This window comes from Microplitis mediator, chromosome 10 (assembly GCF_029852145.1).
Source record: "Microplitis mediator isolate UGA2020A chromosome 10, iyMicMedi2.1, whole genome shotgun sequence".
Lineage (NCBI taxonomy): Eukaryota > Metazoa > Arthropoda > Insecta > Hymenoptera > Braconidae > Microplitis > Microplitis mediator.
This window is the reverse complement of record NC_079978.1, coordinates 8,691,884-8,719,338: the sequence shown is the minus strand read 5'-3', so window position 1 is coordinate 8,719,338 and position 27,455 is coordinate 8,691,884. Positions and strand designations below refer to the sequence as shown.

General features: G+C 28.6%; 3 protein-coding genes across 4 annotated transcripts; 2 read left to right on the top strand and 1 right to left on the bottom strand.

Annotated features, from left to right (window-relative positions):
• The first annotated feature begins 206 nt into the window (after window positions 1–206).
• LOC130675426 (E3 ubiquitin-protein ligase listerin) lies at window positions 207–10,434 on the top strand. Its single transcript, XM_057481118.1, has 7 exons — window positions 207–438; window positions 562–771; window positions 2,145–6,175; window positions 7,065–7,413; window positions 7,505–7,696; window positions 9,187–9,354; window positions 9,829–10,434. Exons 1-7 carry the CDS (start codon window positions 397–399, stop codon window positions 9,886–9,888), a joined length of 5,052 nt encoding a protein of 1,683 aa, XP_057337101.1. The 5' UTR covers window positions 207–396; the 3' UTR covers window positions 9,889–10,434.
• A 5,805-nt stretch (window positions 10,435–16,239) lies between these two features.
• LOC130675791 (ankyrin repeat and SOCS box protein 2-like) lies at window positions 16,240–16,653 on the top strand. Its single transcript, XM_057481640.1, has one exon. The coding sequence runs from the start codon at window positions 16,240–16,242 to the stop codon at window positions 16,651–16,653; it is 414 nt and encodes a 137-aa protein (XP_057337623.1).
• Window positions 16,654–20,118: 3,465 nt separating this feature from the next.
• LOC130675673 (uncharacterized) lies at window positions 20,119–26,572 on the bottom strand. 2 transcript variants are annotated; one of them, XM_057481494.1, is made up of 2 exons: window positions 26,474–26,572; window positions 20,119–21,619 (listed from the first exon to the last, which is right to left on the bottom strand). In XM_057481494.1, exon 2 carries the CDS (start codon window positions 21,607–21,609, stop codon window positions 20,740–20,742), a length of 870 nt encoding a protein of 289 aa, XP_057337477.1. In that variant the 5' UTR covers window positions 21,610–21,619; window positions 26,474–26,572; the 3' UTR covers window positions 20,119–20,739. The 2 variants fall into 2 exon arrangements, with proteins under 2 accessions (XP_057337477.1, XP_057337478.1); XM_057481495.1 differs by lacking the exon at window positions 26,474–26,572 and adding an exon at window positions 24,043–24,138.
• Window positions 26,573–27,455: the final 883 nt, after the last annotated feature.

Below are 27,455 nucleotides of genomic sequence, written 5' to 3'. Positions count from 1 at the left end.
AAAACAAATGAACATAAAAAAAAGTGTCAAAAATGGCGCTACTGAATTCTGTTGGATTTTTTATCGACAGATGATAAAATTTTGTTTACAAAAAAGAAAAAAAAATAATAAACTACAATAGTGTATGTCAAATTTTATTAAAAAAAATAACCTACGAAATCAATGTGATTGATACGTAATTTATATAATTATATTGATAAATAATTTTTGAGGTCAATAAAAAAATTGACTTTATTATCTATACAAGTATCAATTTTTTTTTTTCTTATATATAAATAGTTTTCTAAAATTATACTTAAATATTGAACATAACCAATTAGTATTTGTATGAAAATTTAAAATATAAATGAACATAAATTTTTATGATTATTTGGGATTGTTAATTATTTTTTAAAAATGGGTAAAAATAAAGCACAACGTACGAAAAATAATGCTAAGGTATTTATTGTATTTCATAAATAAATAAATAAATAAACATAAGTTTGTAGGTTACACCATATTGTTTCAGTAGATAAGTTTATGAGTAATTACTTTAGATTTATTAATTTTTTCTACTTGCAGCCTTCAAATAGTGCTCGGAGTGCCGAGTTCCTGGGTTCTGCGATGCCAAATTTTGTTGGATTTTCAGCAGTAAAAGATGGAGGATATGTACCAGTTTTACCTGGTTTGTCATTGAGTCAATTAAATGAAGTTGAAATTAGTGCTATTGACTCAAATTTCCAGGTCGTCTTTAAAAAAATGAATAAGAAAGATGCTACGACAAAATTTAAAGTATTAGACTTTAACTATAAATTACACTCGGACCTTGTTATAAGACTACGCGTTCTAAAACTCCCCTTTAATTTCCCTGATTTAAAAAAAACGATTCAAATGAGATTTTGATCAGATCTTTAATTAGTTATATGAATTAGTATCAGAGGATATAGGAACAATAGCTGGTGTAAATTAACGAATTATTACTTGCAACGTTTCGCAATTTATTGTTGCTTCATCAGACTCTACAACGAAATCATATAAATTAGTTTGATATGTCTATGTATTGTGACACATAGATACTATTTACTTACAATTTTACTGTGATATTATGGATGATCGTTTTTATAAAAAGTATTGAGTTTAAAATTTACAAAAATAATATATGTTTATATATAATTAAAAATATTTATCAAAGTCGACTAATGCAAAGAATGTATATAATTAGCAAGGCAATTATGTGTACTGACTGTATAGCGTAATATTATGATATGTTATGGTTAATAGGTTAGACATATAAATGTTAGAACATTAATTAATTTACATGATTTCTTTGTAGAGCCTGATGAAGCAATTATAAATTGCGAAACGTTGCAAGTAATAATTTGTTAATTTACACCGGCTATTGTCCCTATATCCTTTGATATTAATTCATAAAAACGATTCAATTTGAATACTATATAAATATTCATTCATGATTGAGTAAATCGTTTTATTTAATCAGTGTTGTTAAAACTCGCTCGGAATGCTTTCCTCACCACCGACAAATGGAAATATTGCATTGAAACTTCGTTACAAGACTAACGAACAGTACGACTAAAATCGAGATAAAATGTACATACGTATAGATCGTAGATTAAGTAATTTATTTTTCTCACCTCCGGGCGGAAAGTGCAACTTTCGTCCCGTCGTGCAAAACGAAGTTGCCGCTTTCCGCCTCCGTCGAGGAAAAAAATAGTATACACTCCTCGGGAAGTAAATAAGAAAGCCTCAGATCACAATTACATGTGATCTGAGACATTTCTTACTTTACTTCCCTAGGTGTGTAATATACTATTCATAAAGTATACTTACAATTTCGTAGTTTCATATAATTAATTAAGGGAAAAGAACAACAAAATTTTGTTTATTTATAATTATACATCAATGAGATTCACTGTACATAGAGCAGAGTTTAACTGAAAATACATAAATAAAACGCAAAACGGTGATAGCCTTATAGCGAGGCATGGGCGCAAACAATGTTAAGCAATATAGTGAGAAAATCTCAATTCTAAGAACTTTTTTCCCTACAGCCCCGAACTAGTCTTACAAAGAAGTCCGGCTGTATTATTATTAGTTTTAAAATACAATTTCAAAGAACTGAATATTTATTGATTTAATATTTATAGGCCTTACAAGAATTTGCTGATTTAGTCAGAGAATCTCCACTGTCAACTGTGGAAGCTGTCCTACCATTTTGGCCAAAGCTCTATAGCACATTAGCAGTTGATGCAGAACATCGAGTACGCGATGCTGCTCAAACAACTCATGGTGTTTTAGTTAAAAAAGTTGGAAAAAGTATTGCTACTTATCTGAAACAACTAGCTGGACCTTGGTTTACATCTCAGTTCGATCCATTTCCACCTGCAGCATCAGCAGCAAGTAATTCTCTCCATGAAACTTTTCCAGATAAAAAATATGCCGACGCAATAGTCTACTGTCAAGACGAAATATTGTCATACATTTGTCATAATATAAATGTTCAAACGCCACAATTATTGAATATAACATATAAATCAATGAATCTTAGTCCCGAAATACTTGAAGCTAAGTATCAACGAATATTAATTTGCAGTTTACAAGGTTATTGTTCCTATTTAAAACAAGTGTCAGCACAGCAAATTGAGAAGACTGCAAATATTCATCATCAGATTATAAACGGTAGTAAATTTTGGAAATTAGCAAAACACGAAATTCCATTAATAAAAATATCATTTTTCAATATTATAACATCGCTTATTGAAAATTGCAAAGAAATACTAAAAGATACTGAAAAAAAAACAATAACATCAATAATGAATAGTCTTGATGAAAATGAACCAGGTGTTATTTCAGCAGTATGGGAATGTATGTTGATAGCTATTGATAAAATAGATGATTGGCATACATACGTCAGCATTGAAAAATTAGTATTGCCTAAATTATGGCGAGTACTACGTAGTGGCGGACAAGGATGCGCTAGCATTATTTATCCTAATTTGTTACCACTGATAAGTCAGTTTCCTAAGTTCAATTTAGATAAAAAAATTTTATTTGTAAATTTTTTTGATAACATGAGTCAAGGATTTTCAGCTAAAAATGTTCTAATCAGTCGGTCTGAATTAACAGCAATAACTAAATCATTTATCGAATGTATGCGTTACACTATTCTATTAAATAATAATGACATCGATTTATGCGGGGAACTTATTAAAGAACAATTATTACCAACTATTGAAGCTTGCGTTAAAGATTATACGCCAGTTAAATTAATTTTATTTAACGAAGTTGCTGAATTGATAAGATATTGGAGTAAAAATCGTGATACTGATGATTATAAATCTTACGGCGAGTTATTGAGTATTTTTTGGTGTGAACTTAAGTCAATGTTTGATCGTTTTATGGAGAGCGAGAGTGATACATTTGAAAAATCGATAATTAATAATATTTATGATGCTCAAATAAAATTATTATCGGCTTTAAAATGTCCACCTGGCGCGACTCGTAAGAGTTTGCGCATTAAATTTAAAGATACAGATCCTGCTGAATCTAAGGAGCAGCTTAAAATTCCACAAAATACAGATGATGTTTTATTGAATGAAATAAATAATTTTGTCGCTAAATTATGCGTTAAATTGATAAATAATTATGATAAAAATGCATCGAATAATATTGAACATTTGAATAAATTAATTTGTCAGTTTGAAAGTAAGCTTTTGTTTGAAGAAATTTCAAAAGTTTATACAAGTGATAATAATTTATTTGAACTTTATGATAAAACATTCAAAGTTTGGTTGACAGATGATACTAAAGTCAAGGATATTATTAAAATAATATTTATTTTAATGCAGTATATGAAAGATGAAGATAAAAATCGTGTGTTAAATTCATTAACGAATATTAACAATAGTAAAATATTAAACTGCTCTATAACTTATGCATTGAATGATAAAAATTTGAATGATGAAGTTATCAAATCTTGGTGTAAAACGGACTACACTTCTGAATATTTGTGTGAACTTGCACGGAAAATAAATGATGATAATTGTGAAGAAAATAAAATTATATTATTGCAAGCTTTTAAATCATGGGATAATGATTTTTGTATCAGTGAAGAAGCTGTCAATGGAGTATTAAATATTTTGTGTGATTATTTAACAGAATCTGAAGAAATAACAGAATCATTGGTCACTTTTATATCTCAATTATCGTTACTTATTTGGAATTATAAAAAGTTAACGTCAGTATCATTGAAAATGTTCAAGGCATTGTTTAAAATAAGCAGTAAAGATTCTCTGTCATTTAATTTAAAAGAATCAATCCAAAATAGCTGGGTAACTGGATTAACTTCAATTTATCATAAAATACCAGCTGATGAATTATTCGAGTTGCAGGACGAATGCATGAAAATAATTTATGAAAAAATGTATTCAAGTGATTTTAGATCAAACGATGAAACTGACCTGGTATTTAATTTCTTAGAAGCTTCAAATGATTACAATTATGATGAAGCTCTTGTATCATTAATTAAATTTAATAATAATATGGAAAAAATTTTGTTGGATGAATGGATTACACAAGTGAAGAATATTATTTTACATACAGAAATAGTTTCCGGTAATTTTTATTCAATAAATCCACTTAAAAGCGTATCATTAGATTGCCCGATTAGAATGACAAGTGATCCTGAAGAAGAGGAAAAAGAAATACCAGAGAAAATGGCGCGTTGTTTAAAATGGTCTCTATTTACTGCGAAACTTATCAATAGATTATTGATGAAATTAAACGATGAATATGAAGACGATGAATTTGAATCAGTTGTCAAAAATAGTCTGGATAATTCTTCACAACAGTTCAATAATATTATAATGATTACAAGTCTTGGTAAATTATACAATGATCACTATAAATTTTCAACCAACGCTGATTTAATAAAACAAATTTACGTATCGCTGCATTTTGAATGTAAAAGTTTGCGTGAAAAAATGCCGCCTAAGACCTGGAAAGAAATAATTATTGATTCATTGGATGTTGATAAGTATTGGGCCGAGTATGGAAGTATTTTTTCGCTATTTTTGCAGTACAGTAACAACGATAAAATTTATCTATCGGAAATTAAATCACAAGCAAAAGATATACTACGAGAGTATACTGCATCAGAAGACAATGAGAATTCAATGAGTTTAATACAAAATATAAATGCTATAATTTTAGCACAAATTATTTTGGATGATGATGAAAATGATAATCTATCTTTGGATGTTTTGAAGAAAATAATAAAACGTAATCAAGTGGATAAAGATTTTTTGTTATTTAATCGAGATATTAGTTCTAGTTCATGGTCTGAATTTGTTTTACCACTTGAATTAATACGATTATTAACAAAATCGTTAGAAAAAATCCCGACAAAAATGACCACTGAAATGCGTGATGCTGCAGTAATTTATTTATCATCATGGCTTGTGTCATTAAATAAATCTATAGCTCATCATAATGATTTAAAATTACAATGTTTTGTCGTAGCACTCAGTCAATTATTTTGTGCTATAAAAAATTTATTAACTCGAGTCACGGAAAAAGACATCGAAGAAATACTTACAGGATTTTCAGACGAGTGGAATAATATATTTGCTGATGACATAAATCGTGAGATAGCAAACACATGGATGTATTACGCGGATTTGTTTAACAAAAAAACTGAATTTTTAACACCAATACTCATGTTAAATTATCTGGGTAATGCTATTAAATTACTTGATGGCAATGTCTTCTTTAAAGAGCCTACTGATGCTTTGATAACAGTTACGTCTGACGATTTAATTAAATTTTCTTTAAAACTTATACTGTCACCGATTCCAAATCTCCAGCTGTCTGCTCATCATGCATTGAATCGTTTGATTCCGACGCTTGTTGATCAGGATAAAAATACTATTGAACAAGAGAACTTTGATACTACGACATTGAATATTCATAAATTTGAAGATACTATTTTACAAACACAAAAAATAGTTAATACAATGTTATCAGATTTTAAATTAAGTGATTCAGTCAGTTGTACAGTTAAACCTTATACAGACTCTTATACTTATACTTTTGGTTATATTTTAACTTGGATTAATGTTTTGGAAATGTGTAGTCATGCTCATGCTGATTTGCGTTATCAATATGGAGAGATACTCAAGTAAGTATTTAATGTTAGTAACTAATAAACTTATTAAATTAATTAAGGTAAGTGACCCCTTTATCGGCCACTTAGTCGAAAAATCGATATATTTCCATCATAAGTACGTATTCATGCGTAAATAGTTTTTTAAAAAAAAGTAAAATTAATCTAGTTTAGAGTAAACATACTTTGATTGTTGTAAAAATTCATTTTATAATTAAGAAAAAATAGTAGTGCGTCAGATGTGATTTCTGGTGATTTCTTATCAGGTATATTAAGGTTTCTTGTTTTTTTAATAACCTATTACTAATTAAAAATAACAATAAAAGTCCGAATTTTTTTGTAATCTTATTAGCTTGTTTCATAGTAATTTTAGGAGTTAACAATTTAATGATTTTTGCCTAATTTATACGAAAAATAGGGTGGCCGAATATAGATATAACAAAATTACCTCTGTATGCATTATCAGCCACCTTAGTTTTATTTATTTTGAGATTATCAGCATTTACATGCAAAATATTTAATTTAATTTGTTAATGTCAAAATAAATAAACAAATTGATTGAGTTATATTTCAAAAATAAATATAAATATTTAGAATAGATGTAAATAAATTATATACATCCGAGCAGCTAAAATTTTATCTATAAGCTGGCCGATAAAGGGGGTCTAGGCAGGTCGATAGAGGGGACGTTAGGAATTGAAGTTATTTTCAGTTATTATTTAATTTCTAATAAATATTTTTACATATATTTTTTTAAATTTTAAGTTGAGTGTATAAGCTTCAAGTTTCGATCATTGTTTTATACATGAATTGGTTTTTTATATTTTAAATCTTAATTCGAAAAAAAAATACGTTTAACTGGTCGATAGAGGGGTCACTTACCTTATTATACTTTATGTTACAGAAATGACTATTTTTCATCGCTGATGAATAATATATTCCGATTGATGCCAGCAAAGATACTTGAATCAACAGACAGGCGCACTCCGTTGCTTGAATTTTTCAATTTATTTAAAGATCAACCTTTACTAAATTTGAATGAAAATTTGAATAGCTGTACATTAGATCACATTGTTTGCTGGGTTTATATTAATTGTTTGAGATACATGCCAGTGTTGGCGAGACAATGGTGGAGTGCAGTTGAAACTCGTGTCGGAACTACCATGGAAAAAATTACGACACTTTACGTCAGTCCGGTTTTGTGTCGCGAAGAATTAACAATTAATAAACTTAATGATGTACCAAACTTGACGGTATTTATATTTATATTTATAGTACTAAGTAGTTTTGAGTACTAAAAAAAATTGTTGAATTATAAAACTGATATTTAATAATCAATTACAGATAATTGTTTATCCAACGGTGAGAGAATTGAATGCCGTTTATCGAATGGATGATTCTAAATTAGAATTGAAAATTATATTGCCAATAAATTATCCTCTGGGTACTGTTACTGTTGAACCTCGACAACATGTTGGTGGTGCTGGTAACTGGAGAAATAGTCATATGCAGCTTTCAATATTTCTTAATCACCAGGTATATTTAATATTATTTTAGTAAGAGGAGTCTGAACTTTTATCTCTAGTATGCATAAGATAAATATAGTGGTTTATATACGTCAATACATAAAATTGTAGATGATCCAGTTAGACTTAATTATTCAAGAACGGTGAAATATTTAGGTGTAATCTTAAAAAATACGCTTTCGTGGGAGAAACAAATATTAGATGTTTGCAAACGCTGTATGCGTATTCTAGCACAGTTCTAAAGGCATGATAACATTTTTAATACTGAAATTAAAACAAAACTTATTACTACCCTAATTTTTCCGTTATTTGATTATTGAGCAGTACAGTGATGTACACAGGTATTACAAGTAGATTACAGCTGAAACCATAGAAAAATTAATGATTGAGTCCGTTTTATTTACAAAGTCAGTAGATTCAAACATATTACACCTTAGTATTGTAAGCTTGGCTTGCGTACTTTGAGTGTTCGCTGGAAGTTCTCCATGCACTGATAGAAGGATTTCATAGCATTTAAAAAGATTTCTTAGTATTTAAGAAACCGTTTAAGAACCGTTTAAGAAATGATGTTTATCATTTCTTTGTATTTAACAAATTTCACACAAGTGTCTGTATAGAGAACATAAAGTATATAATATAATCTAAGATTAGCTAACAAATTTATTGCACAGATTTCCATCACAATCTATACTAAATCTATATATAAATTGAAACAGAAAAAAAAAATATAAGAAAAAAGGAATCTATCATTTAAATGACAAATAAGAAATTCAGCAAAAGAAATGACAATTATCAGAAACTATAAATTAATATAAGGTTCACTACCACTACCATTACACTGTGCACAACCGTTCAGATCAATTCAGGATTACTCTTCTTGCACATTTTTTAATGTACTTTGTCGATACATCAAATATATCAATTTGTGAAGCAAACTCATTCACTGCTTTCGAAACACGACATAAGGGAGCTCTCGTCGTGTAGTTAGTGTCAGCAATAGGCACATTTAATATTTTTGTTAAATACAAAGAAATGATGTTTAAGAAATGATTTCTTAAATACTAAGAAATCTTTTTAAATGGTAAGAAATTCTTCTATCAGTGTGGCGTGTATTATGTATAAGGCAATCTATCTTTGCCAAGTGCAATTATTTGGAGATAAGAGGCAGATGTGATATAAAGCAGGATCATCTTGATACCTGTATGTCATCTAGTTAAAAATGAAAGATCATTTATAGTGTCTGCTATCCGGGTTTGAAATTTACTGCAACCTAATTGTACGAATTTACCATCTTTTTGCGAATTTAGAGATATTTGCTATCAACATTTTATCAGTATGAAAATGTAGATTGCTAGATTGAAGAGTAATGCATCGAGCCTCGTTCTTAATTTTGCATTTAGAGAATTTGTTTGAGAGAAAAGTTTGGACAAAAATGACTAAAGTCCCTCCTTAACTTATATTTAATAATGGTTTAATTAGAGTAACATTATTTTTTTGCAGAATGGATCAATTTGGGATGGATTAATGATGTGGAAAAATGACCTTGATAAGAAATTTTCCGGAGTGGAAGAATGTTATATTTGTTTCAGTATATTTCATATCAATACTTACCAAATACCAAAGCTTTCATGTCATACCTGTCGCAAAAAGTTCCATGCTCCTTGCCTGGTAAGCGAATTGTTTATACTCTACCAAATATATTGACTCCTGACAGGAAAAACATAATCCTCTTGTGGTAATGAGTGAAAAAAATATTTAGTTGTTTTTAATCTCAAATATTATGCCTCTTAAAAGAGCTAGCGAGAATTTTTTATTTTAAATTAAATTTCAAACGATTCTGTATAAAGTAGTTGTTTTATGAAAGTAATTGATTTAAAGTAAAGAAAAAGGACGGCTGTCCAATTTCAAAACACAGTAACTGATAAAAATAAAATTTTTGAAATATGCATCGAATCATGTTCACAAGACTCCACTGGAACTAAAAATACTAAAAAATCGAGTTTTAAAAATTTGTCACTTACTGTGTTTTGAAATTGGGCAGCAGAGGAGATGGGGTACACGTTGCCTGCCAGGAGTTGAAGAAAGTTAAGAAAATAATTAAAATGCAATATTTAAATTTAAATAAATTTTATTTAATTTCAGTACAAATGGTTCAGTACAAGTCAGAAATCCACCTGCCCAATATGCCGAAATATATTTTAATTTAAACTACAAATTAATTAGAATTATAAAAATGAAAAAACGATTATCACAATGTAAAGCATAAATATATAAATAAAATGCATAGCAATTATTAAATAACGATTATTAATATATAATATATTATATGCTATTTATTGTGTCATTGCATTAACTTGTGTTGTTCAACAACTAACATATTTAATATGTAAATATTTATTTAAATGATTTTATGAATGAATATATACGTAGTATATGATTAAAATAACATTAAGTGAGTCAGCCAATGGATAAAAATAATTAATGTGTTCAGTCCCAGTGGGGATAAACGGTTCCACCACGTTCACTCAACACAGCACAGACTTTATATATATACTCGTAGCACCTGTTGAATGCAGCCAGAACGCTGTATAGTGTTGAGTTTGTGATTTTCTTATTATAAAGTTTAAAAAATATTCGCATTGAAAATACTTGAGCTTTTTTAAAATTTAAATAATAAAAGTTTTATCATTAAAAAATACTTTAAAGGTAGTGACCGCGCCCACGTCATCATAAGGCGCTATTTTGTGTTTGCTCGCGAACTACTGTAATATGTAAATTTGATTTTTGTTTTTGATAATAAATCTTATATTTTTAAATAATTGTAAAATTTTTTTCTTGGTGCATTAGCACGGTAAATAAAAACTTTGTTTACGGTTTTCTCTTAAACAAATGAAAATTTTTGAAAAATAATAGCGTAGATTACTCGATTATAGACTGGTGCATCGACCCTGGATCTTTATGTTGCGTTAAGAGTGTTTGTTTGAGAGAAAGGCGTGGGCAAAAATACCTGTAAACCTAAATTAATTCGGGCGATTGCGTCAAACATCTGGTGAAAATATTCATGAAGTTGACAGCATATTCGTTTGTGTGTATGGCTGGCAGGTATGTCATCGATACAGTTATCACGGTGATTTGCAAATAATTCGTAGTGATCTAAAAAATCCGCACCGAGCAACGCTTGTTGTACATCCGCAATTATGAATTTCCACATTATAGTTTTGTTTGATCCAAGATTTAGATTCATATCAACCATCCCATATGTTGGAATCTTTCTGCCATCCGATAATTGAAGATGGTAGTTCGGATTCTCAACTAATTCATGTAAGTCATCTCGTAATTTCGATCGAGGAAATATGGATCTTTCAGTGCCACCATCGACTAGAAAATTATTATTTAAATGCTGATCCGTAACAAATACACGCTTTCCCACTCTAGAAGTAGTTTGTTGACTCACTCGCTCATCTAATTCATTGTCTTGTTCGTTTGGAAAAATATTTGACGAGTGCAAGCGAAGTGGTGACTTGTAATTACTTTTTCGGAGGCAAGTACAATTAAATGAATCAGCCGAATCTATGACCATTCTATTCATCGGGTCTATCATAAATCTATAGTTGGCAATAACACCAATTGGCGCTGGTTGGATGTTGTCGGCGATCTTGATACTCCAGTTAAACTTATAATCTAAAGTTAGATCAAGAGTTATGGGAGAGGTATTATAAAGTTCAATTTTAGTGTTATTTGCTTCTTGTGGATATCCTGTTGAATTACTACTAGATTGTATCTGTTCTGGTGGCGGTGGTCGAGAATAAACACTATGAATATCAGCAGTATCAATTAGCAGTGTTGTTACCTGTGGATGATGATTGGTGAACACTGAATTTTTTTCTTCGTTAAAGTAAGTTATTTCATTCAGCTGTTGGCTACTATCCATTTTTTTATTTTGAATAGTATTTTCTGGAAAACGTGTGGGAAGTGATGAAGATTCAGAACTGCGGAGACCAGCTGAGTTTTTTTGTTGACGTGAGGGTCTAGTTGATCTTCCAGCTTCTTTTATCGGTGGATCAATTGGTGGTAACTGTGATAAAGTAATGTCTTCCGGAAGATCTTCGAGACTGGAGTAATTTAATTTGGGTATAAACCGGTTCAGCCATGGAAATGTTGAACCAAAGCAAAACATTTTAAAACTGATGTAATAGTTATGTGTATAGTAAGTATACTGGATAATAACTTTAAACCGCTAAGCTATCAAGATTTGTTGAGGAAGTACCGGGCACCTGGTGCTGCTCTCGCAAATAATGAATACGTAATGACAATGACAATGCTAATTTGGTGGTCCTGACACGCGCTTATCCCTTCTATAAACTCCACGATCTTGCTGCCCCACCTTTCTCTCGAGTGAACAGTGAATTAGTATATGTATACCACACTGATACACTCTTAGTTATACTATATTACATATGAATATAAGCCGTGTATGAGAGAGAAGTACTTGTTTCATTTCTTTACTTCTCATTCTGTGGTCAGAACATAAGTTACTTATTTTTTAGCAGACTTAAGATGATTGTCGCGCATTCTATTTGAAGATATGTTAATTAAAAATTTGGGTAGCATCTAGATTATCACTTTAGTTTTTTATCATGACTTGACAGATATTCGATAAACAGGTTTTTGACAAAATACTGGAGCGCATGAATAATGAATTAACAGCTATTATACTTGATTGTTTGTGTTAAATTTTACTAAATGGAAGAATTAATAAACGACTATCAAAATTATCAAAATATTTTAATTTTTTAATTCATGTTAGGCGCGTATATAATTATTTTTTAAAACATGAAATATTTGATTACAACTAAAATTATAAATATTTTGACTATGCCCTAGCGGATCGCTATCTACTAAGTATACACCAAATATACACGGTGTATACGCGGCGTATATACACTGAGTATACACCAAGTTTACACCAAAAATTTTTTTCTAAGTCCCATTTTCATAAAAATTTCTAAGTGCTGACTACATGTATCTTGCTGTAAGCAAAGTCAAAAATTTTTCAAGTGTGACTGGAAAAAAATTTTTTTGTAACAAACACATAGTTTTTTTTTTATATTTAAAATATAAATAATTAGTCATGCTACAAAACAATAAATGAAAAAATTAAAATCATTTGTTAAAACTACTCTGGTTTATTTTTTTTTCCTCCATTTCATCACTCCAAAAATATACTTTCAAGATTTAAATATGATCTTTTATTTATAAAAATAAATATTTAATGTCAAGTTATACCTGTATTGTAAAAAATAATTTAATAAAACTATAAATATTGTTATTTTTACATTTTATAGACATGTAATAAAAAAAGATAACCTCGTTCGTAGTCGGTTAGAATTTTTGGGTCAACAACTTCATCACACCTTTAAAATTGAGCCTAGTTACAAACCTTCAAATTTTAGCAACAAAACTCATTTTAATATGTTTTATAAGTATATTAAAATAAATTTTAATTAAATATTGATCTATCCATACATTTTTAATTAAATTTTTTTACTGACATGATAATTAGTGCACAGATTCAATTGTCGCACCTTCTAACGTCAACTGCTTAGACTACACTACACTTAAAAAATGGCTTCCTCAGCCACCTACGACTAAATCATTTTTTTTTTATTCAATTAATAATTTCTATGTTTTTTAAATTGCTATTAATTAGGCTCAGAATAAATTACTATAAATTAAGAAAAAATCGATTTTCTTATTAAAGTTATAGTTTTTTAAGGAAGTTAGAAAAAAGTTGAAAAAGTCAGAAGCTGGATCATGGTCAACAACAGGGTCTTTTACCTTATGTGTATTTTTTTTTTAATTTTTCTAAAAATTTTAATTTTTTTAAAAATGTTAATTGTGTTCAAAATATGATTTTTTTTTATTTCAATTTTTTTTCAAAAAAAATTTTCTTCACAACATTTGTTCTGAAGACTTGAAAAATTTTTTTAGTGTATACTTGGTGTAAACTCTGTGTATATCGTGCGCATATACACCGTGTAAATTCAGTGTAAACTTTAAGTGTATTTGGTGTATACTCAATATGCAGCGAGTATACACCAGAAAAACCCCTAATTTACACTGACACTAGGTATACATCGAGTTTACACTAAGTTTACACGGTGTATACGGATCCGCTAGGGTGTGCATACAAGTATTAAGAATAATTAAAAAAAAACTTTTGTTGAGATTGTGGGAGATATGCAGTTTAGGGGATATAATTAATGAAAGAATTCAATATCAATTTATATTGCACGTTTATTCAAATGTAATTTTTTACAGGAAGTGGTGTGCGTATGTACCGGTGAATGAGTGTATGTATATATTGGCGCAGTAGATCTATGCGCGGTAGACTTCTGTCGTGTATGTGTGTGTACGTGCGAGTATTCCTATCTCCAACAGAAATAATTTTTTTTCAATCTATTTTTTTTTTGAAATGAAAAAAAAATTTTTTTTTTAAATGTTTGTTATTCGTTATACCTTTCTGAAAATGTTACGTCTGATTAATTTTTATAATTTTCAACATTATTTTTTTTTTTTCATAAAATTTTATAAAATACAATGAGCCACGTGAACGGCAAAATACCTGTTAAGGGAAATCTTAGTGGGGAGAATAATGCGTGCGCTGACCAAAATGAAAAATATGGAGGGGCCGATAAGAAAATTTAGGGCCCAGAAACAAAAGGTAACTCTCGCTCTCTTCTGGCTGCAATCATCAAAGTGTGAACAAGTTTTTTTTTTACAATGAAGAAAAGGAAAAGGAAAAAAGTTAGTTAAACGAGTATAAGTACTACATCATGTATTCACACAGGGAAACCAGGTATGATTAAAATATTAAATAAATTTAAAATCTTCAGTTAAGATATATTCGAATTACAAAATTAAAATCGAACACGTGTAGTTTAAAATTAAAATGTTAAATAAAAGTTTGAAATGTTCAGTTAGTTCTATCAGAATTACAAAATTAAAATTCGAACACGTGTTTTCTAAAATTAAAATATTAAATGAAAGTTTGAAATGTTCAGTTAATTATATCAGAATTAAAAAATTAAAATCCGAACACGTGTAGTTTAAAATTAAAATGTTATATGAAAGTTTGAAATGTTCAGTTAATTATATCAGGATTACAAAATAATAATTTGAACACGTAGTTTAAAATTAAAATATTCGGTGAATATTCACGAAAAAATAATGCAATGCAATGCTTTTATTTTTTATCTAACTTTATTGAAAAATAATCAAATCTTATCGATGATTGTCACTTTTAATTATTGATTTTTTTTTTTTACTCGGATTTTGAAGTTTTCTAAATCTGCTAAAAAATTTTCAGAAAGGTATAACAAATAACAAACATTAAAAAGAAAACTTTTTTTTTCATTTAAAAAAAAAAAAAAAAAAAAAATAGAAAGAAAAAAAATGCCACTGAAAATTTCAGGAAATTCGCAGAAAATACTGAAATTTAAAAAAAAAAAAATCGAAATTCAAAAATGTCAATCATCCCGAATTATCGTTTTTTCCAAAAGTTTCAAAAAATACGTTGAATATGAATCCGAATTATTATTATTATTTTTTTTCTAAAAAGTGCATTTTAAAACGAAAATTTTCAAAAAAAAAAATCCCAATAAGTCAATTTTCAAAAAAGTTATAGCTATTTAAAATAAAAAAAGCCATTTCTTTCAAAAATTTATAACTTTTTTTTTGGTTGGGTGAAAAAATTTGAAAAAATTATGAGAAGTGTTTGATGGTGTAGAAAAAAAGAAAAAATTTTCAGCCAAATCTAAAGGGGCCGGGTTCAAAAGTGGTCGATTTGGCATGGAATAACCCGTGTATGTAATTTAAAAATTGTCTTATGGCTGCTACATTTACACTCATATGTATATTAGGTTATAAATTAATAACTATAAGGAAAGCAACCTAGTACCTGTTCGCTCCATGTATTTGTGTAATAATATTTTGTAAAATTTAGTATATATAAATATAAGTATGTAAGTAAATATAAATTAATAACTGATAAAACATAATTTTCAGAAATTTACGAGTAAATAAAAAAAAATGTCTAACTACAACAGAAGATCTGCTATAAGACGACGTCTTGACACCTTATCTTCTTCAAAATCTGACGAATCTTTGGACATCAATCTACCAGTCCCAATCACAAAAAAACTGGATAATTAATGATGAATCGCTTCTACGAATTGTCTCACTTATACAAGCTGTCAAACATAAAGATATCGTGCATATTAAACATATCATAAGCTTACTCTCGATCATTAACGCCGTAGATTCGGAAGGTCTCACAGCACTTGAAGTTGCCATCGACGACAGATACCTACCAGGAATAAAGCTTTTGCTGCCGTGTCGTGCCATGAGACTTAACAGATATCAATCGATAAGGTCATGGAAACTGTGGCAAAATTCACTCCGCTGTATAATGTCAAAAGAATGGGAATTAAAAGGAGGCCTGAACTTCGTTAAATGATTGTTTTTACGTGAAATGAACTAAAGTTTACGTTCATGGGTGGACCAAATGCCGAGGAGTTGACGCAAGAAGTTGTAAACAACTGCTCAATCGAACAGCTAACAATTAGCTACTGCGACGGCAGAGATATGGCCATAATACTGAATAAGTGCGCGGCCTCCAATCAGCGTGAAAGTGAAACTATACTTTATTCAGCAATCGTGAATAATAATATAGAAATAGTGAAATATTTGTTGGAGATGGATGCAGATGTAAGTCTCACTGCAGCTTACGTACATCGTAACTACGGTGGATTACTTGCCTTGGACGTCGCCATAGACATGAATCTAATAGACATCATCCAGCTTCTACTGGATCACGAAAGCTGTGACGTCAATGGCACAGCAGAGTCCGGCTTGACGTCTCTCCATATTGCAGCATTGAAGAATAATTCGACAATCGCTAAATAATTAATAGACAAAGGTGCAACGATAGATATGCCCTCTGCATATCAATCTGTTCGTAAGTGAACAACTAAGAGTAAAATAGACACTGATGTGAAACATCGGAATGGTGTGACTGCTTTGCAAGTTGCCGCGAAAGCTAATAGCTCGGAGATCATTCAACTATTAGTAGATCATGGTGCTGATATCAATGCTCATTATAAAGATCGGGGCTATGGATACACGACATTGCATTATGCAGCAATGAATAATAACAGTGCAATGATTGAGTTTTTACTGAGCAAAGGTGCTCGGGTTGATATCAAGTCCAATGATGAAAAGAATTGTACACTTTGCTGTTGGTACCAGAAACGAAGACATTATTAAGCGTGTGTTAGATGCTGGCGCTGATGTAAACATATCAGAAGTAATACGGATTATTTTGATAATATTACGCCGCTTCTTGAAGCTGTGAGGTTCAATTTGAAAGAGACTGTGTCGAAGTTGATTGAAATGGGTTCTGATATAAATGCCACGGCTTCGACATGCGTAAATTATATCGACATGACCCTTGAGGAACTCGATCCCGATATGCTCGAGCTGATGTTGAATATGGGTGTAGATGTCAGTAACGCTGAATTTAAAAAATATTGTTTTCGTAACAGGGAAATATTTCTAGAGTATATAGAGAAATTCAGGGTTGCTGGACATTACGATAACGAGAGACTTACCAAGTGGGCTAATTCTAAAAAAATAAAAGACGAGGATTTAAGGAATGGACGCCAAGCTCAAGTGATGAAAATGGATGCAGAAGAAATAATTGAGGATCGTTCTGTTTGTTATTACGAATTGCTGTTTAAAAATTTTGATGACATGGCGATGTTTGCAGAGAATGAAACTATTAAAAAAGCTTAAGAACTAGACGTGTGTAGGCTCTCGTTGAACAAGAAGTTATCAATAAATAATTTTAAGAATAAATACAAGCGCTATCAGATGCAGAAAGAAGCTGAGAAGGTGTTTGAAAATATTTTTGATTTGCCTGATTTATGCGTGAGAAAAATCCTCACGTATCTTAGCTACAATGATTTATTCGTGAGTTTAGGAAGACCCTCAAGGTTTAAGTTAACAAGAAGCAGTGCTCTTACTCTCAGGCACGAAAGTTTGAACTCCTGGGCCTCTAGAAGGAGGCGAATAATACCGTACCACAGATTTGCTGGCTTACTATAGCTGCACCGAAAGTTTATATTCATGCCCTGTTTAAAGGGAAGAAAATCATTGTTTTCTTATATGAGGAAACAAATGATGAAAATTAGCGCATGCGCGATTCTTTCCTTAAACACGCAGAAATTTAAACTCAGGTGCAGATCTGGTTAAAAATTGTATACAGACCGCGAAAGAAGGTAGAACGTCCCAATCCGTGTGTTTGCCGCCTTCGCCTTCGGCTCAAGCGGGTTTGAATATCCTACTTTCCTTCCTTGGTGTGTAATATACCATTCTGCCTGGTAACTGAAGGCATTTATAATTTTAATTCTGATACTTGCCATTTGTGTAATAATAATTTCAGACCATTAATTTTATTTGCGTAAATGACAGTTTGAACTTTGTGACTACATGCCAATTCTTGATGATTTCAAATCATTTTTATATTTTTGTAAAAAAGTTATGAATAAAATAATATTTTATAATTAAATTAAATGTTTTTTTATTTAATTTACTTTTACTGTAACTATCTCCACCTCTTTCACATCTCCAACGGGTATCATACCATGACCGAAAAAATTATTCAAAAATTACTAGAAATCCTCTAGCTCTAGCTCTCGCTATATGAAAACGTTTGGCTAGAGCTAGAGCTAGATCATTTCCGAATGCACTCAGACTAAAAAATATACGTGAAATTTTTTATTTTTATTAATAATTAATTAATTATTCTCATTACTTGCGCAGTAAATTTAAACATTTGAAAAATACATTATTAGAAACTGGAGAAAACTAAAAATCGTACGTCAAAATAAAATGGCGGCAGAATATTATAGAAAAATATAGAAAATACAGAAAAATATAGAAAGAAATAAGAATATAACCGTCAATAATGGTTTTTTTCGCATTATTATGACAATGAGTGAAATTTTTACTGCTGAAATTTACAAAATTACGTGATTGTTTACTTTGCTTAGCAAAAAAATGGAGAAAAAAAATTTTTTTTTTTAATAAAATTTAAAAATTTATATTTTTGCAAAAACAAAAAACACAGTTCTAAAAATTTCAGGATTTTTTAGAATAAGTATAAGGTGTGATACAAAAAAAATTGAGTCAAAAATTTAATGTCGATCGTCATTTTTGAAGAATTTTGAGAATTCAAAAATTGACAAATTTGTCATTTTTAAAAATTTTTTTTGGGAATATTTTTTTTTCATAGCCTCGAGTATCCCTTTCAAAACAAACTTTGGATCATTATTATGACTATCATAGTTTTCGAGATATTTAAAAAATAAAGTTGAAAAACTGGAAAAATTGCGAAATTTTGTATTTCGCATAACTTTTGATGAAAAACTTTCAAATTTTTTTCCTTCGGCAGAATAGCGTTAAATGGAAATAGAAAACTTCTGACCAAAATTCGTCCAAATCGAAAGGGGTCGATTCCAACTATTGGTCGATTTGACATGAAATGACCCATATATATATTTATTTTTTAATAGTATACTATTAAAAAAACAAAAAAAAAGTTAAATGGAACGAAACGCTATTTTGTAACACACATTTCTTTATTAATACAAAATGGAACGTAAGAAAAGAAAATTAATTTTATAGAATTAAGACCGACTTGTATTCGGTTTAAAAAAAATTTCTGTTGGCTGCAGATATATAATTTTAGACTCTTTATCAAAAAAATTGAAAATTTTCATAAAATTATTTAGCTAACACCTAAGTTGCGTATTTGCGAATCAGTTAGATTAATTAAAAGTCGATTTTCAAGGTCAATAATTTTTAATGATCAGTTCAGTCATAAGACTTGTCAAATAAATATCAGCGACCTGTTGCTTTCACACGTATGACGATTATACAGTGACGATCAACGATGGTAATTTAATGATCTTGACACGTGACTATCTTTTCTATATATATTCTATATTATCTATGTAATACTCTACGACTACTCTACTCCGCGCAGACTAACCCTCGAACAAACAACAACTTAGTATAATACTACGCTAATATAGTAACAATAAGTAATACTGCATTAAATATTAGTAGTTTATCATTGTAGTTTTTTATCAAAGAAAAGAGTCGGTATACTTACTGTTTTTTTATATCAAGATAACGTGAGAAAAACACAATATTGCGTTAATTCATTCTCCAACGAATTGTAATGCTAAAACTTTTAAATACGCATATTTGATGATTATATTTTACCTTAATTACTTTATAACTGTTATTATACAAAGTTCAATGATAAAAGAGAATAACTTAAATGCAAATTTCCAAGAGTAAAAAACGTATCTTTTTTTATTTATTAAATACATCAAAGTTTACATATTATAAATACGTATGCAAAGTTTCGTCATCCTCGTAAGTACCACATATAATTTTAATTCATAATTGGAATAATTCTTATTTTACGTTTTACTGATATAGTATTTTATCAATCGGTCATTTAACTTTAGTAAAAACAGCTTAACACAATTACTGTTGACTACTGAGCAGAAGTGGGGGTACAGGAATTCTTAGAATTATATTCTCCCACAGCCCTGTAGGCGGGTTCATAACGCGACTCGACTGTTTTATGTTTGAGTTTTGCGTTATGCATTAAAAAGATAAAATAGTAACCGTTGATCCTTCAATACATAAAAATTAAACATATTTCATTAATACAAGTTTGACTTCTGTGAAATTTTTAAAATTCTTACTGATAAGGAACTCGTCAGATTTGTCCTATTAAGGCGAACCTTACTCTCTAAACTTGAAATAGTTAAATTTTCACTGTTTTTCCCATTGATCAACTAATTCACTGGAAAAAAGTGAATTTTACGTAAAAATAGTGAAAATTTTATTTTTTACACAGTAGATTTAAAACATTACTTTTTAATAAGTAATTATCATTAGAACTATTTACTACTAATAACTACATTGAATTTCAATGTTTTCATAAGTGAAGCTTTTCAGAAAAAATTCCACTTTTAAAATAAAATATACAACACTGATAATCAATATTAACAAAAATTTAAAAACGTCTAAAAATTTATTACATATTTTATGATATTTTTGTGTGTACTCATACAAACAACTCATGAAATCATCCGCAATTAAAATCTTATTTTTTTTACGGTGTATAATAATGTCGTAATGAACTATGAAGTCATCACCAATGATTGGTCTTTCAATATCGGCGACTAGAAATTCCCACTTAAAAATTTGTCCTAACCCTAAGTCTAGTTCCTTGTTAATGGTACCGTAGGTTATAATTTTGGTCTTATTCGCTGCTTTAATACTCGAGTTTGGATCAGATAAACGACGTTCTGGTAGAAAAGATATAGGATAAAAACTCCGATACGCACCGGTGTCGATTAAGTATATCTCATTTGAAAGTCTATCAGTACAAAATGGACCAGAAGTTTGTGCTTCATGTAGACGTATTGTGTTCAGCTGCTCAGTGAATTTATCTATATCTTGTTTAGATTTGACATTTTCCTTTGCGTGTAAACGAAATGAATTAGAATTACCACGTTGAAAATTGGTAGTAACTTTTTTCCGACGGAAGGTCCTATGTGGATTACGCAGTTTCAGCGTTGAAAATTTTACAGTTGATCTTCTAGTTTTTTTAAAGATTGAGTCAGTTGATGAAAATTGTGATGTATAATTTATATCATCCTTAATAGTGTTTCTCTGTAGTTTATTTTTGATAGTGATTATCAAGGATTTCACGTTGACTGATAATTTATGAAGACTTAGCCATTCTGAACGGATTATTGTTTCAAATTCGTCCATTTTGAGATCACTGCAATCAATAAATTCATAGATATACACACGGAAAAAATTAATATGTGAAAATGACAGAAATGGGAATGTAAAAATGACATGGCCAGATTTTGTTAAATTTACGAAACAAAATTGTCAAATTTACAGAAGTAATGTGTGAAAATAACATAACCATATTATTTCAGATTTACAGAAAAAAACTGTCAAATTTACAATAATAATACGTAAAAAGTTGATTATCAAGTTATATAAAATTTACAAACCAAATTTCATTCTTTAATGAGAGAATCTGTTGATCAATTGAGATTTAAGCTTTTTTACATCGATTACAAATAAATATGTAGCTAGAAGAAATTTAATTAATATTTCATGCCCTTTATTATTTTTGACCATGATTAATTATGAAAATTTACAAAAGGGTTTTTTTTAGTTCAGAAAAAATTTACGTCTATCAACAGTTTCAAAATGAATTTATCTCGCAGCAATTTTAATGTTTCAAAACTAATAACAGGTATTCTTGATCATTTAATTCACAAAGATAAGCCATTTACGTTAGATGTACGAAAGAACAGAGAAATGAGACAATGTGCTGTTTCGACAAGTTGTAAAAAGAATTTACTTAAGACGATATCTACATCAATTGCAACTTTGTCATGCATCTTATTGCTTAAATTCACTTAAAAATAAAATCACCTATGGACCCACCCAACTTTGTGCCGATTATGAAGTTGCTTATTTTGATAATGTTTCTCGTGAAAATATAAAATCTTATAAATATATACATGTGCATGGAAAAAAATTAGCGTTTGGATCCATTATTTTAAGACACATTGACGATGACGGTTCGGTATTTGGAAAAACTGCGGGTTTATATGAAGTTAACAACACCTTATAGATAGTTATGCATTCTACAAAAACAATCGCATTTGATAAACATTATCATGCATATTTAGTTCCTGTAAGTAATACACCCAACATATATATAAAAGGAGATACTTTATCTAACATTGTATTATGCTTGTTAGTTAAAAAATATGATCAATGGTTTATAGCAACTAGACATGCTTTATAATTAATAGAAAAATTTTGTAAAACGTTTTTGTGTTAATAAAATAAATTTGATAATTAAAATGAATTCGTTATTATTTGCAGTATCCTTATTATTATAAATATTATAAATCTAATATTCATTATTATAGTTATATGTATCTTAATGCTTTTTACTTTTTATGGTTTTTTCAGTTTAATAAAATTTCAGTTTTTAGAATACTGTTTTGTGTATTGTTTACATTTTACCAAATGTAAAATTCTTACTTATAAATAACAATTTCAATTATTGTTCTAATATAAATTTCACATTTTTAAGTTTCTTAGATAAAATTATCGAGTTATCTTCGAATTACTTGAATTTTTATCAAAGAAACTATTTTTTTAAATAAACAATAGAAGTACCTCGAATTCGAAGCCATAAATACTTAATACAATGTATAGAAATTAAAAATATTGGTAAGTGATGCGATAAAGAAACAAAAAATTATATATAAAAGAAATCAAGTTAGATAAATATAAATAAAACACGTATATAATTTAAACTATATGTGATACAGATATGATGTAAGAGTTGATTGGTAGATATTTTATCACTAAATAAAATTGTTTCGAGGTTCATAGCTGTAATTTCATTATTTAACAAGTTATAAGTCATAAAAGATACGAAAAAGTCAAAAAAATCTCAAATTTTTATAAACAAATACATATAATAGGTGATAAACAATAGTTACAAACTTGGTCATTCGCTTATTTAAAAGATTAATTAATTCTTTATAAAAGCTACTTGAGTGTTCCTTATCGTATCTCTAATAGTTTATAAGTTATATCAATTTGTTAGTTGACAAATCAAGAGGCCGATTCAACTTTGGTCTCATGTAATATGTAAAAGTATTTTAAAAAATAGAAAAAAACATTTTTTTATTACTGTCATACACATGTCCGTTTTTTTTTTGCTCTAGAAAAAAAATATAACAGTTTATAGAATTTGTTTATAACAAATTGTTAAGTTAACAAGCGATGAAATTATTTATAAAAAAATTTATTTTTTTGTTAACCTATGAAAAAATACCAATTATGATTTTTAAAGAAGCAATAATTTCTTAGCTAATTATTTAAACAATCGAAATGTACAAAAAACGATTATAAACAATAAAAAAAGTTATTTAAGAAAAAATTTTTGTTTTAAAAATCATTATTTTGCCAAGACATGGTAAATGAAATGGTAAAAAAAAATTTTTTTAAAGTATTAAACTTGTCTATTTGTTTATAAAAAATATCTTACCAAATGATGTAAAATATTTTTTTCGAACGTAATTTAATGCTGTTGTTAGATGCGAAAACAGCAATAACATAACATTTGTCGAAAAAAAATGTACGTACGTACATACATACATACATACACTCGAACATCATCTTGAAATTAGTCAGAATAGCTTCCTAGGACCTCAAAACGTCGACATCTGATGAAAATTCGATTTTCGTAAATCGGACTGAAACCAATAACTTCCCGAATTTTTGAAAATTTACAATTTTCTTAGCGGGAAGTAAAAAAAAAAAATTTATGGTGTGATAAGTCTGTAAAATTGATAGAAAACAGGTTATAGAACATCGAAAACAGAAAAAAATTGAGTCTAATAGAATAGCTCACTTCGTTAGTTCATTTTTTTTTTTAACTTTTAAAGCTCTGTAACTTGTTTTCTATGAATTCACAGACGCATATGACATTTCCAATAGGAATTTAATTTCTTATAAAATTATCTTTTCCGAATATTAAATATAGTTTCGTTATAAAGAAAATATTATTATTTACTATTCTTATAAGAATAAACAAAAAGCGCATTTTTAATTAATTCTTACTTTTTTCCAAATTTTATTACTTAGTAATTTTTTCTCAAGACATACGCCCGTTTAGCTTTTGAAAAGTAGTGCCTAAAGCTAAAAGGGCGCATAAAAAAAAATTCAAGTTTTAATACAAAATACTGACAAATAGTTTTACAAGACAAGTTTGATGAAAAAAACAGTCTCCTACATTTTTTTTTTTCAAAATTGATTGAAAATAAAAAAAAAAAATGAAAATATCAAATTTTTAATTAAATATAAATTTTCATAACGATTATAAAAAATAAAAATTTACTGATTTTTTCTTCAATTATTGTTTTGGATTATTATGGATTCGCCATAAATCAGAATAATTTGAAAAAAAAAAAAAGTACAGATATGGAGAAGGAGGGTATTGGAGTCGTACCTAAATGAACCGGTTACATATTTCTACAAATTTTTTTTTTCAATTTAGTATAAGAATTTCAAAATAATTTTATAAACTCTAATAACCAATTCCATAAAAAAAAAATTAATACAATCACGCATACTTTGTGATTTTCCTAATCATATTTTTAATTTTGATATTAAAAGAACGTATAAGTTAGAATACACATTTTTGACTGCAGCATTTTATTTTTTTTCATTTTCAGACTTCGGCTAAGCTTTTTAATAAATTTTTCAGAAAAAAAATTTATACGCCCTTTTAGCTTTTGGTCACAATATTTTTGGATTCCTAAAGCTAAAAGGGTGCATAATCAACGACATACGCCCTTTTACCTTTGGGAAAACAATGTTTGATTTTCAAGCGTAGAAAATGTTTACTCATCGATTGGCGATGAAAAAAAAATTTATGCGCCTTTTTACCTTTGCAAAGGCACGCGATATAGTCTATAAAATAACAGAAAAATGCCAATTTTCAAGTAATACAAGAGGTACAAAATTATTTGAGCTCTTAGATTGACTTCTAAAACTCCACCGTCCATCTTACGTCCTGATATAAAACTTTTAATTATATATTTAAAAATTTATTTTTGAAAATTTGTCAGATTTCATGTTATTTTCATTAATTTTTACTCTTGATACCAAATTTAATAACATTAACCAATTCTATCATATAGATATGCCGGGAACAAAATTTTTCTTATTCTCTTAATAATATTTTTTAATAAGAACTATATTAATATAGATTAAGAATCATAAAAAAGTTTGAAATAAATATATTGAAATGTTCAACAAACTATTTAATATATAAATAATATTAATATACTTATTAATTGAGGGTTAAAATTAAGTAACTAAAAATATTCAATGGTCAATTGTTGATCATTCAAAAAAAAAATACACCGAGTAACACGGAACAGTGTAAAAAAGTCGATTACACCGTTAAAATTACACGGATGAAAAATTTACACCGAGAGAATTTTGACACCGATATTTCACACTACACGGCCGTGTAAAGTCCTCCGGATCCATTTTTACACCAAAATGTTTTACAGTGTATACAAAAACCAAATCTTTATTTTTTACAAATAAAAAATTGACACCTCTATTTTGTAAAAGTTAAATTCTTTTATTACAATTGAAATTTTTAAATGTCCGAAAAAATAATTTATATATCTTTCTCCATTTAATATTTTCAATTGAATCGAAACCAGATTAAAAACACGTTTACTCGATTCGAACAATTTTATAGCAAACGCTAAAAATTGTTCAAGAATATAACGATTAAAATCAAATATTTATAACATTTCTAATGAAAAATTGAACACTACACTCTAAAAATTTAATTTATAAAAAAAAAATTTTTTTACAATATTCTGGGTTACGACTTTGTAGAACTAAAGTAATGAAATGTCAATGCAAAAAAAATTTAGAATTAATATATAAAGCAAAAAATATTTGATGAATAGTACATATGAAATTAATTCAACAAGTTATAAGTTAATTAGTAATAACTAAGTTATCTTTTGTAGGAATATGTATGTATTATTGTATGTATTACCTATTTTAAAACTCCTGAGCACAATAAAACTTTACAAAGCGACTACAAACTTTACTTTATTAAGAAAGAACTCCGTCAAGCGTATAGTACGCAAGAATCCGCCGCACTGACATATTCTGGTGGAGTAGTCACTACTACCAGCAGTTTACTGGTGACACAACATACATTCACCCCTCCAATCAGAACTGTGTTCGTTCGTCTTCCTCTCAGCTTTCCAGCTAATAAGAGATTAATGTACCCGGGAAAAATTCTATACTGAAAATGGCCTGGTAAAATTTTATAAAATTTTATACGAATTTTTATAAAACAGTACACTGGTTGTAAGCAATGTTTCTGTCTATAATCTTACTTACAGGAAAAAATGAAATTGACGTGAGAGTGAGTAGAGCGTCCAATGTAACTTATAACCTGAGTCTACTGAATTAGATTTAATTATTACTTCCTTTAATCAGATCTTACTTTATTAAATTATATAAAAACATTTTTTCTCGGCTACATTAGACTGTGTCAGAAAAAAAAATTTATTTTTTATTTTAATTAAATACATCTTAAAAGCGACTTTAATAAAAAAAAAAAAAATTCTCCTAAAATTTCAGCTCCATATCTCAAAAATTGAGCTGGCGCACGGGGGGGGGGGATTCCCCTTTCCCATTTAAAATACATTGAAAAAGTTTTATTTTTTCTATTTTGTAAATAACTATGTCAAAAAAATTTTTTTTTGATTTTTGAATTCAGTAGTTTTGTAGGAAATTAAATTCTCTATAAAAAAGGTCTCTTGTGTCATACGGTCAAAGTTGATAGGAAAAAAGTTATAGGGGTTGAATCTTATGAGGAAAAAATCGAATTTTTAAAATGAATACAATTTTTTTGTTTTTTATCCGTTGACTTGCAGGATTTCATTTTTTTATTATTTTGCAATTTAAGTCCTCATCAGAAATGTAATTATCTACAAAAATGGTCCTTAGAGTTGTTTCAATAAAGC